General features: G+C 55.6%; 1 protein-coding gene across 1 annotated transcript in view; it reads left to right on the top strand.

The window, feature by feature from the left end:
* Positions 1–10,062: 10,062 nt before the first annotated feature.
* The window catches only part of GRAP (GRB2 related adaptor protein), a gene marked incomplete at both ends in the record, with an annotated part of 13,302 nt that continues 7,544 nt past the window's right edge, over positions 10,063–15,820 (top strand). The window contains 3 exons of the mRNA XM_080712111.1: positions 10,063–10,140; positions 12,647–12,744; positions 14,589–14,711. Coding sequence (XP_080568237.1) covers positions 10,063–10,140; positions 12,647–12,744; positions 14,589–14,711 — 299 coding nt within the window. The remainder of the gene's footprint in view (positions 10,141–12,646; positions 12,745–14,588; positions 14,712–15,820) is intronic.

The raw sequence follows: 15,820 nt of genomic DNA, 5'->3' as shown, positions 1-15,820 counted from the left end.
CATTGAGGCCGGGCGCGGTGGTGGCGCACGCTCGTCATCCCAGCATTGGGAGGCTGAGACAGGAGGATCCGGGTTCGCGGACAGCCTCAGCTCCTTAGTGAGGCCCTCTGCAACTCAGTGAGACCCAGTTTCCAAATAAAGAATAAAAATTAGGCCGGGCGTGGTGGCGCACGCTTGTCATCCCCGCGCTCGGGAGGCGGAGACAGGAGGATGGCCCTGTTTCCGAATAAAAAGTATAAAAATAGGTCTGGGCGTGTAGCCCGAGGTACAAGGGCTTCCAGGAACCCCATTACCACCAAAAATAAAAAAAAATAAATAAAAATAGGGCTGGGGGTGCAGCTCGGAGGTAGAATGGGTTCAGTCCCCAGTACCCCCCCCCAAAAAAAAATAAATAAAAATAAAAATCCGGTTGAAGACATAAGGCACATGCTGTGATGGATTTTGGTAGATGTCCTTAGCTGAGAGGCGATGGGAACAAAATTGTGCCTCGAATCGGCTTCATCTGCGCTGCAAGGTGGAGCCTCCCACACGCCCGCCCGGGCACAGGCGGAACGCGCATGCGCCGTGCCCACCCGGCGCTCTTTGGGGCACCGCGCCCTGCGGGGGGGGGGGCACCTCCCCACTCCTCCAGCCCCTCCCCACAGGTTCTAGACTTCAGGCCTGCCCTGGGAACCTCCTTCTTTGCGTGTGGCGGGGGATAATACCTGGGATAGAACCAGGGGCATTCTACCTCCAAATTACACCCCAGCCCTATTTTTATTTTATTTTATTTTTTCAGTACTGGGGATGGAACCCAGGGGCGTTCTACCTCCCAGCGCTTGGGAGGCTGAGACAGGAGGATCACACAGGTTCGAAGCCAGCCTCAGCTACTTAGTGAGGCTCTCGGCAACTTAGTGAGACCCTGTTTCCAAATAAAGTATATATTAAAAAAAAAATAGTTCTGGGAGTGTAACCCGGAGGTAGAAAAGCCCCTGGGTTCCGTCCCCAGTACCGCAATAAGTAAATAAATAAATAAATAAGAATAAAATATAGGGTTGGGGGTGTCGCTTGGAGGTAGAATGCCTCTGGGTTCCATCCCCAGTTCGGCAAGAGTAAAATAATAAATAAAAAGCCGGGCGTGGTGGCGCACGCTTGTCATCCCAGCATTCGGGAGGCTGAGACAGGAGGATCGCGGTTCCCGGACAGCCTCAGCTACTTAGGCCCTCTGCAACTCAGGGAGACCCGGTTTCAAAATCAAGAATAAAAAATAGGGCAGGGGATGTAGCTCGGAGGTCGAATGCCCCTGGGTTCCATCCCCAGACCCGCAAATAAAATAATTTATAATAATAAATAAAATAATAATAAATAGGGCTTGGGGTGTAGCTCAAAAGTAGAATGTCTCTAAGTCTATGCCCGGTACCACAAAAAAATTAAATAAATAAATAAAAATTATCAAGGGCAGCGGGTGGGGGGTTAGCTTTAGAGGGAGAGTGCCCCTGGGTTTACCCCTCAGCAACACACACGCGCACACACACACACACACACACACACACGCACACGCTCAGAGGCTGATCTAATCCCACCGGCATCTGTAGGGTCTCCACCCTCAGTCCCTCTTTGATCCCGCACCCACGTGGCACCCCGCTTTCTGGGCCGGGAAGCCGGGCCCACCCTCACCCTCACCTCCCGGTCCTTCAAAGTCAAGCCCAGCGCGGCTGAGCGGCGGCTGCACCTCCCGGGCAGAAGTGGCCGCTCTCCCCGGGGCCCCGGGTCACCTCTTTAACCACCCAGGGAACAATTTCTATTCCCGTCCCCGTCTCTGAAGGCCGAGATCACCTCTGCCTCATGCCCACATCCTAGAGGGCTCCCGTGGGGAAAGTCGGCTCCGTGGGCGCCCTCGGAGCCCGCCCAGGCCCGGAGCCCCAGCCTCTTGTCTGGGTGTGAGCTTTAGAAAGGGCTTTAGCCAGCCGGCGTGGTGGCGCACGCTTGTCATCCCAGCATTCGGAGGCTGAGACCGGAGGATCGCGGTTCGCAGACAGCCTCGGCTACTTAGTGAGGCCCTCGGCAACTCAGTGAGACCCGGTTTCAAAATAAAGAATAAAAAATAGGGCTGGGGGTGTAGCTTGGAGGTCGAATGTTCCTGGGTTCCACCATCCCCAGACTCGCAAAAAATAAAAAAATAAAGAATAAAAAATAGGGCAGGAGGTGTAGCTCGGAGGTTGAATGCCCCTGGGTTGCATCCCCAGAACCCCCCCCACACACAAATAAATAAATAAATAAAAATAATAATAAAAGCAAGACAGGCAGCAACTCCAGCCTCGCAGGACAGTACAGGGTAGGCAACGTCCTGAATCTGGGTTCCCCGGCCCAGGAACAGGACCGACGCCAAGCAGGGCTCTCTGTGGGTGGAGAAGCCGCAGGAGGCAGGCTCGGCGCCCAGGCAGAACCTCAGGGGCCCTGGAGAAACCACATCATGGTGGCCGCAGCCGCCACCATCCCACGGGGACTTCCGCCGCCCCGCGCCCGCACCTGTCTCCGAGGCCCTGCAGCCCACCCAGGGCGGTGGGGAGGCTGTGAGCTGCCGCAGGGCCTTCCTGAGGCTGGGGGCTCCGTTCCTGTCTCCGGGAGGCAAAGCCCAGCGTCAGAGCCGGGCGTGGTGGCCCACTCTTGTAATCCCAGCACTGGGGAGGCTGAGACAGGAGGACCCGCAGGTTCAAGGTCAGCCTTGGCGACCCTAGGCAACTTAGTGAGACCTTGTTTCAAAACAGCAACAAAAAATAAATGAATAAATAAATAAGCCGGGCGTGGTGGCGCACGCTTGTCATCCCAGCATTTGGGAGGCTGAGACCGGAGGATCCTGGTTCGAGGACAGCCTCTGCTACTTAGTGAGGCCCTCTGCAATTCAGTGAGATCCTGTTGCAGATATAAAGAATAAAGCCGGGCGTGGTGGCGCGCGCTTGTCATCCCCGCGCTTGGGAGGCGGAGACAGGAGGATCGCACAGGTTCGAAGCCAGCCTCGGCTGGTTTAAGAGACCCTGTTTCCAAATAAAATATTAAAAAATAGGTCTGGGAATATAGCCCGGAGGTAGAAGACCCCTGGGTTCCATCCCCAGTTCCACCAAAATAATAAATAAATAAATAAATAAATAAGAATAAAAAAAATAGGGCTGGGGGTGTAACTCAAAGGTAGAATGCCCCTGGGTTCCATCCCCAGTACCACAAAATAAAAATAAGTAAATAAATAAATAAATAATAAAAAAATAGGGCTGGGGCTATATCTCAGTGGTAGAACAACCCTGGGTTCAATGTCCAGTAACACACACACACACACACACACACACACACACACACACACACACACCACCTTCTCCAGGCAGCCTTCCCTGGTTGCTACCGGATTTCTCCTCTGGACTCCCAGAACCCGCCTGGGTAGGGGGGGCCCTTCCTGTCTTTCTTTTTTCTGGACACCCGAGCATCCTGTGGCCCCCCCCCCCCGCCCCCATCTGCCTTTCCCACGCTAGCTGGCAGGGATCCTTCCTGCCTGCCATTAGCAAGAAATTGAGAGTCTGGAAGGAAGGGGAAGGGCCCAGAAGCATCTGGAAGGCTGGGGTAGCAGCGGGAGGTGCTGGAGCCAGGCCCCAGGGGGGAAGGAGGCGGACAGCCGGGTGGCGGGGTGGGGGCCCGTCTGGCATTTCCTGAGTCCGGGCAGGAAATGCCTGGGGCCAGCGCTGGGGTTTGGCCGTCATCTCTGGGAACCCTCGTCACTGTCGCCGGCCGGAAAGTGCGGTTTACTTCCCACTTCAGAAGAGGAAGCCGACTTCCAGGGGCCCTTGGGCGCCGGCACAGTCCCCGGCCTCCAGCGCCCTCGCCGGGCCGCGCCGTCCAGGGCCCTGTCCCCGTTCACCCAGGCCCCTCAGCTGCTCATCCCAGGACTTGGGCGGCGGAGACAGGGGGATCGCAGGTTCCAGGACAGGCTCTGCAACGTACTCAGACTCTCAGCCAGCTGGGGAGACCCCGTTGCAAAATGTAAAAAATACAAAATAAAAAATAAAGGAGCTGGGGCGTGGTGGCGCGATCCTCCTGTCTCAGCCTCCCAAGCGCGGGGATGACAAGCGTGCGCCACCACGCCCGGCCTTCATGGACATTTTATTATTTATTTATTTATTTATTTATTTAGGTAGTACTAAGGATGGAACCCAGGGGCCTTCCACCTCTGGGCTACACTCCCAGACCTATTTTATATTTTATTTGGAAACAGGGTCTCTTAAGCTAGCTGAGGCTGGCTTCGAACCTGCACGATCCTCCTGTCTCAGCCTCCCAAGGGTGCGCCACCACGCCCGGCTTCTTGGACATTTTGTTTTATTTTATTTTATTTATTTATTTATTTTTTGGTGGTACTGGGGGTGGAACCCAGAGGCTTTCTACCTCCGGGCTATACTCCCAGACCTATTTTATATTTTATTTGGAAACAGGGTCTCACTAAGTTGCCGAGAGCCTCACTAAGTAGCTGAGGCTGGCTTCGAACCTGCGCGATCCTCCTGTCTCAGCCTCCCAAGCGCGGGGATGACAAGTGTGCGCCACCACACCTGGCTTCATGGACATTTTAAAAGTCAAATTTTTAAAAAGTACTGCCTTGCTTGGGCATGGTGGTACATGCCTGTAATCCCAGTATCTGGGAGGCTGAGACAGGAAGATCTGGGTTCACAGCCAGCCTCAGCTACTTAGTGAGGCCCTTCGCAACTCAGTGAGACTCGGTTTCAAGATAAAGAATAAACCGGGCGTGGTGGCGCACGCTTGTAGTCCCCGCGCTTGGGAGGCTGAGACAGGAGGATCGCACGGGTTCGAAGCCAGCCTCAGCTACTTAGTGAGGCTCTCGGCAACTTAGTGAGACCCTGTTTCCAAATAAAAATATAAAAATAGGTCTGGGACTATAGCTTAGAAGTGGAAGGCCCCTGGGTTCCATCGCCAGTACCACACACAAACACACACACACACACACACACACAGAATAAAAAGTAGTGCTGGGGATGTAGCTCGGAGGTAGAATGCCCTGGGTCCCATCCCCGGTACCGCAAAATAAATAAATAAATAAATAAATATTTTAAAAAGAATAAAAATAGGGCTAGGGGTGTAGCTTAGAGATAGAATGCCCCTGGGTCCCATCCCTGGTACCACAAAATAAATAAATAATAAGTAATAAAAAAAAGAATAAAGCCGTAATCCCAGCCTTCGGGAGGCTGAGACTGGAGGATCGCAGTTCGCGGACAACCTCAGCTACTTAGCGAGGCCCTCTGCAACTCAGTGAGACCCTGTTTCAAAAATAAAGAATAAAAAAATAGGGCAGAGGGTGTAGGTCGGAGGTCAAACGCCCCTGGGTTCCATCCCCAGACCCGCAAAAAAAAAAAAAAAGAATAAAAATAGGGCTCGGGATGTAGCTCGGAGGTAGAGTGTCCCTGGGTTCCTTCCCCAGTACCGCAAAAATAATAAAATAAATAAATAAATAAATAGATAAATAATAATTTTAAAAATAGGGCTGGGGTGTAACTTGAAGGTAGAATACCCCTAGGTTCTATCCATGGTACTGCAAATAAATAAAAAATTAAAAAATGAATAAAAGAATAAAAAATTTAAAAAATAGGGCTGGGGTGTAACTTGAAGGTAGAATACCCCAAGGTTCTATCCCTGGTACTGCAAATAAATAAATAAATAAATAAATAAATAAATAAAATAAAAAAGTAGCCCTGCCTTGGGAGAGCGCTGTTTGCCTGCGCGAGGTCGTGAAGCTCAGAGCGGATGGAGGGGCGCAGCCGGCCTCACCCCGCAGCTGTCTGCAGACCCCCTGGGCTGGGGACCAGGCGTCCAGGTCCGTCTGCAGACCCCCGGGGCTGGGGACCAGGCGTCCAGGTCCATCTGCAGACCCCCGGGGCTGGGGACCCAGGCGTCCAGGTCCGTCTGCAGACCCCCGGGGCTGGGGACCCAGGCGTCCAGGCCCGTCTGCAGACCCCCGGGGCTGGGGACCAGGCGTCCAGGTCCGTCTGCAGACCCCCGGGGCTGGGGACCCAGGCGTCCAGGTCCGTCTGCAGACCCCCGGGGCTGGGGACCAGGCGTCCAGGTCCGTCTGCAGACCCCCGGGGCTGGGGACCCAGGCGTCCAGGTCCGTCTGCAGACCCCCGGGGCTGGGGACCAGGCGTCCAGGTCCGTCTGCAGACCCCCGGGGCTGGGGACCCAGGCGTCCAGGTCCGTCTGCAGACCCCCGGGGCTGGGGACCAGGAGTCCAGGTCCGTCTGCAGACCCCCGGGGCTGGGGACCAGGCGTCCAGGTCCGTCTGCAGCCCCCTGGGCGGGTCCCCTCTGGCCGGGCGTCGGCTCCGCGGGGTCGGCGGGAGGCGGGCGCAGAGTGGCCGTGGCCAGGGCCGGTCTTTGCAGCCCGAGAGTCCGGCTCGCGAGCCTGCAGTTCCGAGGCGCGCCACTAGAGGGCAGACGCGGCCCGTGGGTGGGGGCGCTCTGCATGGGTGGGGGGTCTGCAGCCCCGCCCTCTGCGCTCAGCCACCCCCCGGGACATCTTGGCGCCTTCCACATTTTAGCAGCTATGGAAGAAGCTGCTATAAACACCCATGTGTGTGTGTTTTCGTGTGGACATACGTTTTCCGCTCACTTGGGGAGCTACCAAGGGGCCCCGGTATGGGACCATATGGTAAGACTGTGTTTAGTTTTGCAAAAAGCTGCCGGTCTCAGCTCACTGCCAGAGCTCACAGCCTGTCCACCCGGTGCTTTAGACAACTCAGATTATTTTTTCGTCCTCGCAGTTCTGGAGGCTGGAAGCCCCAGGTCACGGGACCAGCCAGCGGGGCTTCATTAGGAGACTCTCCTTTGGGCTTATATATGATTTTTTTTCCTTTTTTTTTTCTAGTGAGGGTGGAACCCAGGGGCTTTTCTACCTCCAGGCTACACTCCCAGACCTATTTTATACTTTATTTGGAAACAGGGTCTCACTGAGTTGCTGAGAGCCTCATTCAGTAGCTGAGGCTGGCTTTGAACATGCACCATCCTCCTGTCTCAGCCTCCCAAACAAGGGGATTACAAGTGTGCGCCGCCACGCCAGGCTCTTTTTATTCTTTATTTGGAAACAGGGTCTCACTGAGTTGCAGAGGGCCTCAGTAAGTAGCTGAGGCTGTCCACGAACCACAATCCTCCTTTCTCAGCCTCCCTACAAGCATGCTCCACCACACCTGGCTTTTATTTCTTATTTTGAAAAAGGGTCTCACTAAATTGCAGAGGGCCAGCCGGGTGTGGCGGCGCACACTTGTAATCCCAGCACTCGGGAGGCTGAGACAGGAGGATCACGGTTCATAGAAAGCCTTGGCTACTTAGTGAGGCCCTCTGCAACTTAGTGAGACCCTGTTCAAAATAAAGAATAAAAAAATAGGGCAGGAGGTGTAGCTCAGAGGTTGAATGCCCCTGGGTTCCACCCCCAGACCCGCAAAAATAAAATAAATAAATTGCAGAGGGCCTCGCTAAGGAGCTGAGGCTGTCCGCGAACCTGCGATCCTCTCAGCCTCCCTAGTGCTGGGGTGACGAGCCTGGGCCGCCACGCCCGGCTCTTATTTTTCATTTTGAAATAGTCTCAGTCCATTGCTGAGAAGCTGGCTGAGTGGCTGAGGCTGGCTTCGAACCTGCGCTCCTCCGGTCTCAGCCTCCCAGCACCCGGATGTGAGGTGCCCACCACCATGCCCAGAATTAAACCACCAGGGACTGGGGCGCGCTGGTTTCCTGTAACAAACTGCCCGGGGTGCAAAGTCAAAAGTCTGTCGGTTTTCACGTTGGTTTCCTGTAACCATCCATTCAGGAGTGCCGAGCTGAGGTGTCCAGGAAGGAGGCCCCGTCCTCTCCACCCCGCACCGAACCTCCCGCCGGCTTCAGAGTCACACCCTCTGGCTTCTGAAAGCAAGTCTCCATCCATCTGTCTGTCTCTGTCTTTTATCAAAATTGCCCTCTTAAAGGCGGGCATGGCTGCACATGCTCGTCATCCCAGCATTCGGGAGGCTGAGACCGGAGGATCGTGGTTCGCGGCCAGCCTCAGCTACTTAGTGAGGCCCTCTGCAACCCAGTGAGACCCTGTTTCAAAATAAAGAATAAGCCGGGCGTGGTGGCGCACGCTTGTAATCCCCGCGCTTGGGAGGCTGAGACAGGAGGATCGCGCAGGTTCGAAGCCAGCCTCAGCTACTGAGTGAGGCTCTCGGCAACTTAGTGAGACCCTGTTTCCAAATAGAATATAAAATAGGTCTGGGAATAGCCGGGCGTGGTGGCGCACGCTTGTAATCCCAGCATTCGGGAGACTGAGACTGGAGGATGACGGTTCGCGGACAGCCTCAGCTACTTAGGCCCTCTGCAACTTAGTGAGACCCTGTTTCCAAATAAAGAATAAAAAATAGGGCTGGGGGTGTAGCTTGGAGGTCGAACGCCCCTGGATTCCACCCCCAGACCCACAAAAAAATAAATAAAATAAAATAAAATAGGTCTGGGAGTATAGCCTGGAGGTAGAAGAGCCCTGGGTTCCATCCCCAGTACCACCAAAATAAATTAATTAATTAAATAAAGAATAAAATAGAGGAGCCGGGCGTGGTGGCGCACGCTTGTAATCCCAGCATTCGGGAGGCTGAAACCTGGAGGATCGCGGTTCGCGGACAGCCTCAGCTACTCAGTGAGGCCCTCTGCAACTCAGTGAGACCCAGTTTCAAAATAAAGAATAAAAACTAGGGCAGGGGGTGTAGCTCGGAGGTCGAATGCCCCTGGGTTCTATCCCCAGACCCGCAAAAAAAAAAAAAAAAAAAAAAAAAAAAAAAAAAAAAGAATAAAATAGAGGGCTGGGGGTATAGCTCGGAGGTAGAATGACCCTGGGTTCCATCCCCAGTATAAAAAAAAAGGGGGGACACGTGAACTCAGAGCCCAGGAGGGGAGCCCTCACCTGGGGGTGGAGCGATGCCCTGGAGCCCCCTCCCCCGCTGCAGAGTTCTAAGGCTCAGAAACCTCAGCTGAAAGTGAAGCAGAAATAGGCGCCTTATAACTTCCTGCCACCCTTGGGTGTTGGGGCGGGAGGCAGCAGGGTGGGGCCCCGCAGGATGAGGCCTGGGCGCTCTGCACCCTTTTCTTTCCTCTTATTTATTTATTCATTTTTGGCACTGGGGATGGAGCCCCTGGAGCTGTGCTCCAGCCCTTTTCATTGGCTGTTTTGAAAACAAGGTCTCACTAGGTTGCTGAGTGGCTCGCCACACTGCCTAGGCTGTCCTTGAACCTGCGATCCTCCCTCCCGTCTCAGCCTCCCAAGCACTGGGATCGCAGGCGCCGGGCCGCGGTTCTTTCTGACCTTAGGATACACGTGGCTTAGATGGGGCCCAGTGTTTGAAGCGCACGAGGTTGCTCCAGAGCCGGGGTTTGATGGATAAATAGGCGTCTTCTGGGAACAGAAAGCAGAGAGAGGATAAGTAGTTTTGTGTGTGTGTCTTTTGTGCAGGACCCTGGGAAACGATACCCAAGTGTGGTGGCTGCTACAGCCAGGCGCCGGGTGGCCTCCTACTTCTTAGGAGGCTGAGGCCGGAGGATCGCGGTTCGCGGCCAGCCTCAGCTACTTAGCGAGGCCCTCTGCAACTCGGTGAGACCCTGTTTCGAAATAAAGAATAAAAAATAGGGCTGGGGGTGGAGCTCGGAGGTCGAATGCTCCTGGCTTCCATCCCCAGACCCGCAAAAAATAAAAATAAAAAGTAAAAAAAATAAAAATAAAAATAAAAAACAAAGCATCAGTGGCGTTTGGACACCGGCCTGGCCTCGTCTTCCCAGCTGCCTCCGGCCTCAGGGCCCGGCCGTCTGTTGCACCTGACCTGACCGCTGGGTCCCGAGGGCGGGGCGGCGGCGGTGACAAGTCTCAGCTTCCTGCCCCCCCCCTCCATGGAGGGTAGTTTCAGTCTCAGCTTCAAAAGAACAAATGCGTCCTTAAAACAAAGGAAGAGCGTCCCGCACTACAGAGGAAGCCTGAAGCCGCGGTGGAGGCCGAGCTGCAGGGACGGGAGAGGGACAGGACAGGGGCAGGATGGAGTCGGTGGCCCTGTACAGCTTCCAGGCCACAGAGAGCGACGAGCTGGCCTTCAACAAGGGGGACACGCTCAAGGTACGGGGAGCCGGGGCCGGGCCGGGTTGGGTTTGAGAACTGGGGCCCACGCGCCGCCGGGATCCCAGTCCTCCGGAGGCTGGGGCGGGAGGATGGCAGGTTCGAGGCCAGCCTTGGTAATTTATCAAGGCCCTCAGCAACTTAGTGGGACCCTATTTCCAAATAAAAAAAATAAAATGAGGTGGAGGTGTAGCTCAGAGGGAGAATGCCCCTGGGTTCAACCTCTAGTACCAATGGGGGGAAAAATAAATGAAAGAGAGAAAGCCGGGCGTGGTGGCGCACGCTTGTCATCCCAGCATTCGGGAGGCTGAGACAGGAGGATCGCGGTTCGTGGACAGCCTCAGTTACTTAGTGAGGCCCTCTGCAACTCAGTGAGACCCTGTTTCAAAATAAATAATAATAATAATGATAAAATAAAATACATATATATAAATAAAATTAGGCTGGTGGTGCAGCTCACTGGTAGAATGCTCCTGGGTCCCATCCCCAGTACCAAATAAAATAAAATAAAATAAATCAAGGTAACACTGAGCCCTCGCTGGAAGGGCGAGCAGGAGCCGTGGTGCGCAGAGCCGGGGCTGGGAGAGCCCGACTGGAGGAGCAGCGGGTCCGGGGTAGTCTACGTCGGAAGAGTTGGAAAAAGTTTGCAGGCGGACGCTCTGACTGAAGGCGGTGAGGCTGAGGGCGAGCGGCCATCACCCTGTCCCTCCGGAGAGCCCACGCCGCTCCCCAAGACCTTCTGTGTTGGCTCTTAGAATTTGGGGCTCATGCCGGGCGTGGGGGCGCACGCTCGTCATCCCAGCATTCGGGAGGCTGAGACAGGAGGATCGCGGTTCGCGGACAGCCTCAGTTACTTAGTGAGGCCCTCTGCAACTCAGTGAGACCGGTTTCAAAATAAAGAATAAAAAATAGGGCAGGGGGTGTAGCTCGGAGGTCGAATGCCCCTGGGTTCCATCCCCAGACCCGCAAAGAAAAAGAATTTGGGGCTCAGTTCACCTGTGACGTCCCAGAGAAAGCTTTCCCAATGGCTCCTTCTGCCCCAGTGACAATCTTTTTGCCCTAATTGGACTTTTTTTTTTTTTTTTTGAGGTACTGGGGATGGAAGCCAGGGGCATTTTACCTCTGAGCTACACCCCCAGCCCTATTTTTTATTCTTTATTTGGAAACAGGGTCTCACTGAGTTGCAGAGGGCCTCACTAAGTAGCTGAGGCTGTCCGCGAACCGCGATCCTCCTGTCTCAGCCTCCCGAATGCTGGGATGACTAGCGTGGGCCACCACGCCTGGCTTGGTGGAATGTTTTGTTTTGTTTTGAGGGAATGTTCCTGAGTCAGCCACCTGCCTTAGTCTGTCTGGCCCCTGGGGCTGCTGACCTCGCGTGGGCTGGGGACCGGAAGGAAGGGCTGGCCCTGGCTTGCGGAGGGACAGGGGGTGTCCCTCCCCATTCGGGAGGCGGGGCCAGGCCTGCCCCTCCCGGCCGGACTTCTGCCCAATTCTGAGGCCCTTCAGGGTTCAGGCACCCCATGGTTTGTTTGTTTGTTTGTTTATTTATGGGTCTGGGGATGGAACCCAGGAGCATTCGACCTCCGAGCTCAACCCCCAGCCCTATTTTTTATTCTTTATTTGGAAACAGGGTCTCACTGAGTTGCAGAGGGCCTCACTAAGTAGCCGAGGCTGTCTGTGAACGGCGATCCTCCGGTCTCAGCCTCCCGAATGCTGGGATGACAAGTGTGTGCCCCCACGCCCGGCTGAGACCCTGTTTCAAAATAAAGAATAAGCCGGGCGCGGTGGTGCACGCTTGTCATCCCCGCGCTTGGGAGGCAGAGACAGGAGGATCGCGCAGGTTTGAAGCCAGCCCTGTGCGCGCTGGCTTAGGAGACCCTGTTTCCAAAAAAAAAAAGGTAAAAATAGGTCTGGGAGTGTAGCCCGGATGTAGAAGGGCTTCCAGGAACCCCAGTACCAAAAATAAATAAATAAATAAATAAATAAATAAATAAATAATAAAAAATAGGGCTGGGGGTGTAGCTCGGAGGTAGAATGGCCCTGGGGTCCATTTGCCCCCCCCAAAAAAAAGTGACAGGAGAGATGGACCCTGAGGATGGAGGCCACAGGCCCTCGGGAGGATGAGATCTCTTGGGCCAGGGTCCCCCTAGCCAAGCAGAGCCCCCCAAGCTCCAGGCCAAGCACAGGGCTCCGCCTCTCCCGTGCTGTGAGTCCTTTACCTGGTTCGGCCCCTCTCTGGGCTCCTCTGCCAGACAGCGTTTGATAATGTCTACCCGGGAGGTTTGACAAGAACTGTTGACCCATGGGGGGTGTCCAGGAAATGGAGGCCGGACCCGGGCGGCACCCCGAGACACACGCTGGCCTGGCCGGCGCCCCCACGCCCTGCGGCTGCACAGCCTGAGAGCCCAGGGCAGCCTCCCCCCAGCCTCCCTGCCTCCCCGGGTCCCCACGGCCCGGCCCCGGCGGCCTTCTCGGGGACCGGGGGACTGTGTCTGCCTCCCCACAGATCCTGAACATGGAGGACGACCAGAACTGGTACAAGGCGGAGCTGCGGGGCGCCGAGGGCTTCGTACCCAAGAACTACATCCGCCTCAAGCCTCACCCGTAAGTGGCGGGCTCCGGGACCCGGCCTGGGGTCAGGAAGTCCCAGCTGGGGTTCCATTAGCCGGTGGCCCCCAACAGAGTCACAGGGAGCCACTCCTCCGTCACCCGCCCGCCCGCTGGATGTGGGGACGGGGTGGCCCTTTTGGAGACACAGAGGTCATGCCGGCTCTGCTCTGTGAGAGATACGGCCCCCCAAGAAGACAGTCCATGGGAAGACAGCCATCGCTGGCCATGAGTGGGGTTTTGAAGGATACATAGGAGTTGGTTATAAAGACAAAGAAAACGCCTTTGGGCGTTCCTGGGTCCGGGTCCGCGTGTCCGGGTGAGCCAAGGCATGTGGGGGACAGGCAGAAGGGCCTCAAAGCCAGGCACTGGGGTAGTAGGGAGCCATGGAGTGTTGGGTGAGATGGGGGACTCTCCAGAACACTGTGTGTGCAGGCTGTGGGGGGGAGGGGAGGGTGTGGGCCGGGTGGGGCCCCAGGGATATTTCCTCTTTATCTTTCTTTGAGTTCTTTGCAAAGCTACCACCTCCAGCTTCCTGTGCTGGGTACAGCCCCAGCCCGGGTCCCCAGACAGTCTGCTTGGCCTCCAAGCTACCCAGAATCCCCCACCCAGGGGAGGCCACAGCCTCCGGTCAGGGCGTGGGGCCAAGCCTGGGCACTAGGGAGCCATGGAGGGTTCTAGGCTCAATGCCCTCGGTCACACCTGCTGAGATGCAGAATTGACCTGGCTTCCCGGGGAAGGGCATGGTCCGCTGGGCCTGCAAGTTAGAAGAGAAGTTCGCCAGGTGCAGCGGAGGGCCAGGGGAGGTGGGGGTGGAGAGGAGAGGGGGGCGCTGGGCCCCTCCCAGAAGCACTTGGTTATTTCAAGGTGCAGAGGTGGAGGTGAGGGTTCTCGATGTGCGACGCCCTCTGAGGACCACGGCTGCCCACGCGACGGCTCCTGCGTGGGCTTCTTTAAAGGCGCCGGGGCCCCTCGGAAACCCCCAGGGGGGCCCCCTGCAGGGGAGGCCCAGGCAGCCTCCATCTAGCCTAAGATGCACCAGCCTTAGTGAGCCCCTCTGCCACTCAGTGAGACCCTGTTTCCAAATAAAGAATAAAAATCGGGCTGGGGTGCAGCTCAGAGGTAGACTGCCCCTGGGTTCCATCCCCAGTACCGCAAAAAAAAAAAAAAAAAAAAAAAAAAAAAAGCCGGGTGTGGTGGTGCACACTTGTCATCCCAGCATTGGGGAGGCTGAGACAGGAGGATCACGGTTCGCGGACAGCCTCGGCTACTTAGTGAGGCCCTCTGCAACTCAGTGAGACCCTGTTTCCAAATAAAGAATAAAAAATAGGGCTGGGGGTGGAGCTCAGAGGTCGGCTGCCCCTGGGTTCCAGCCCCAGTTCTGAAAGAAAGAAAGAAAGAAAGGAAGGAAGGAAGAAAGAAAGAAAGAAAGAAAGAAAGAAAGAAAGAAAGAAAGAAAGAAGAAAGACCACTGCCCAGGACTGGGGTGCGACCTGGTGGTTAGCGCTGGCCCAGCAGAGCCTGCAGGAGACCCTGGGTTCTCACCCCAGAATTGCAAAATATAAACAAAAAAACAAAACCAAACAAAAACCAAACACCTACGGTCTCACCCGGTGCAGTGGGCTGAGGTCGGCGCCGTGGCTGGCGGAGTCTAGCTCGCAGGCAGGGGAAGGCGGGGAAGGCGGGCTCTGGGGCCCCGCCCGGCGGCCCAGCTTGGGCTGTGTGACCTGGGCGCCTCGCTGCGCCTCTCTGAGCTCTGCTCCCCGTCTGTGCAAGCCCCGTGGGCTCCAGGGCGCTTGTCACCGGGAGGGCGTCACCCACGGGCCCCCCTCTCTGCACAGGTGGTACTCGGGCAAGATTTCCCGGCAGCTGGCCGAAGAGATTTTGCTGAAACGGAACCACCTGGGAGCCTTCCTGATCCGGGAGAGCGAGAGCTCGCCGGGGGAGTTCTCCGTCTCGGTGAAGTGAGCAGGGCCCCGGGGTGCACGGTGCGGGCGCGGGCCCCGTAGGAGGACAGGACCGTGTGGATGTGTGAGCTGGCGCGGGAGGAGGGTGTCACTGGTCGAGGTGACATAGGGTCCCACTCTCTGGGGATGCTGCAGAGACCACGCCGGCTGCCTGGGTTCTAATCCTGGTGCCGGATGTTTCTGGGGCTGTGTGTCTTTGTAGGATTTGCTTAACGTCTCTGGGCTTGTCTCCTCCTGTATAAAGCTAAGCCCTTCACGTGAGAGTGGACAGAGTCCATTATACTTCAAACAAAGCATTAGGTGCGGGAGAAATATTCTAGTCCAGTTAGAACAGCGACGGAGGCCCGGCGTGGTGCCGCACGCTCGTCATCCCAGCATTTGGGAGGCGGAGACAGAAGGATCGGATCACAGGTTCACGGCCAGCCTCAGGTACTTAGGGCCTCACGGCCCTCTGCAACTCAGTGAGACCCGGTTTCAAAATAAAGAATAAAAAAATTGGGCTGGGGGTGGAGCTCGGAGGTAGAATGCCCCTGGGTTTCAATCCCAGACCCACAAATAAATTTCTTTTAAAAAGAGGGCTAAGCCGGGCGTGGTGGCGCACGCTTGTAATCCCCGTGCTTGGGAGGCGGAGACAGGAGGATCGCGCAGGTTCGAAGCCAGCCGTGCTGGCGTAAGAGACCCTGTTTCAAAAATATAAAATAGGTCTGGGAGTGTAGCCCGGAGGAAGGAGGGCTTCCAGGAACCCCAGTACCACCAAAAAAACCAAAAAAATAAAAATAAAAATAAAAATAAAAAGAGGGCTAAGCCGGGTGTGGTGGCGCACGCTTGTAATCCCAGCATTCGGGAGGCTGAGACAGGAGGATCATGGTTCTCAGACAGCCTCGGCTACTTAGTGAGGCCCTCTGTAATTTAGTGAGATCTTGTTTCAAAGTAAAGAATAAAACATAGGGCAGGGGATGTAGCTCGGAGGTCAAATGCCCCTGGGTTCCATCCCCAGACTTGCAAAAAAAGGGGGGTCTAGTTTAGCTCGGCAGTAGAAAACCCCTAGGTTCCATACCCAGTATCAAAAAATAACAAAATTAAGCCGGGCGTAGTGGCGCACACTC

Source organism: Muscardinus avellanarius, assembly GCF_963383645.1.
Source record: "Muscardinus avellanarius genome assembly, chromosome: 16".
In the NCBI taxonomy this organism is placed as follows: Eukaryota; Metazoa; Chordata; class Mammalia; order Rodentia; family Gliridae; genus Muscardinus; species Muscardinus avellanarius.
Note: the sequence above shows the minus strand (reverse complement) of the source record. Positions and strands in the feature narration are given on the sequence as shown.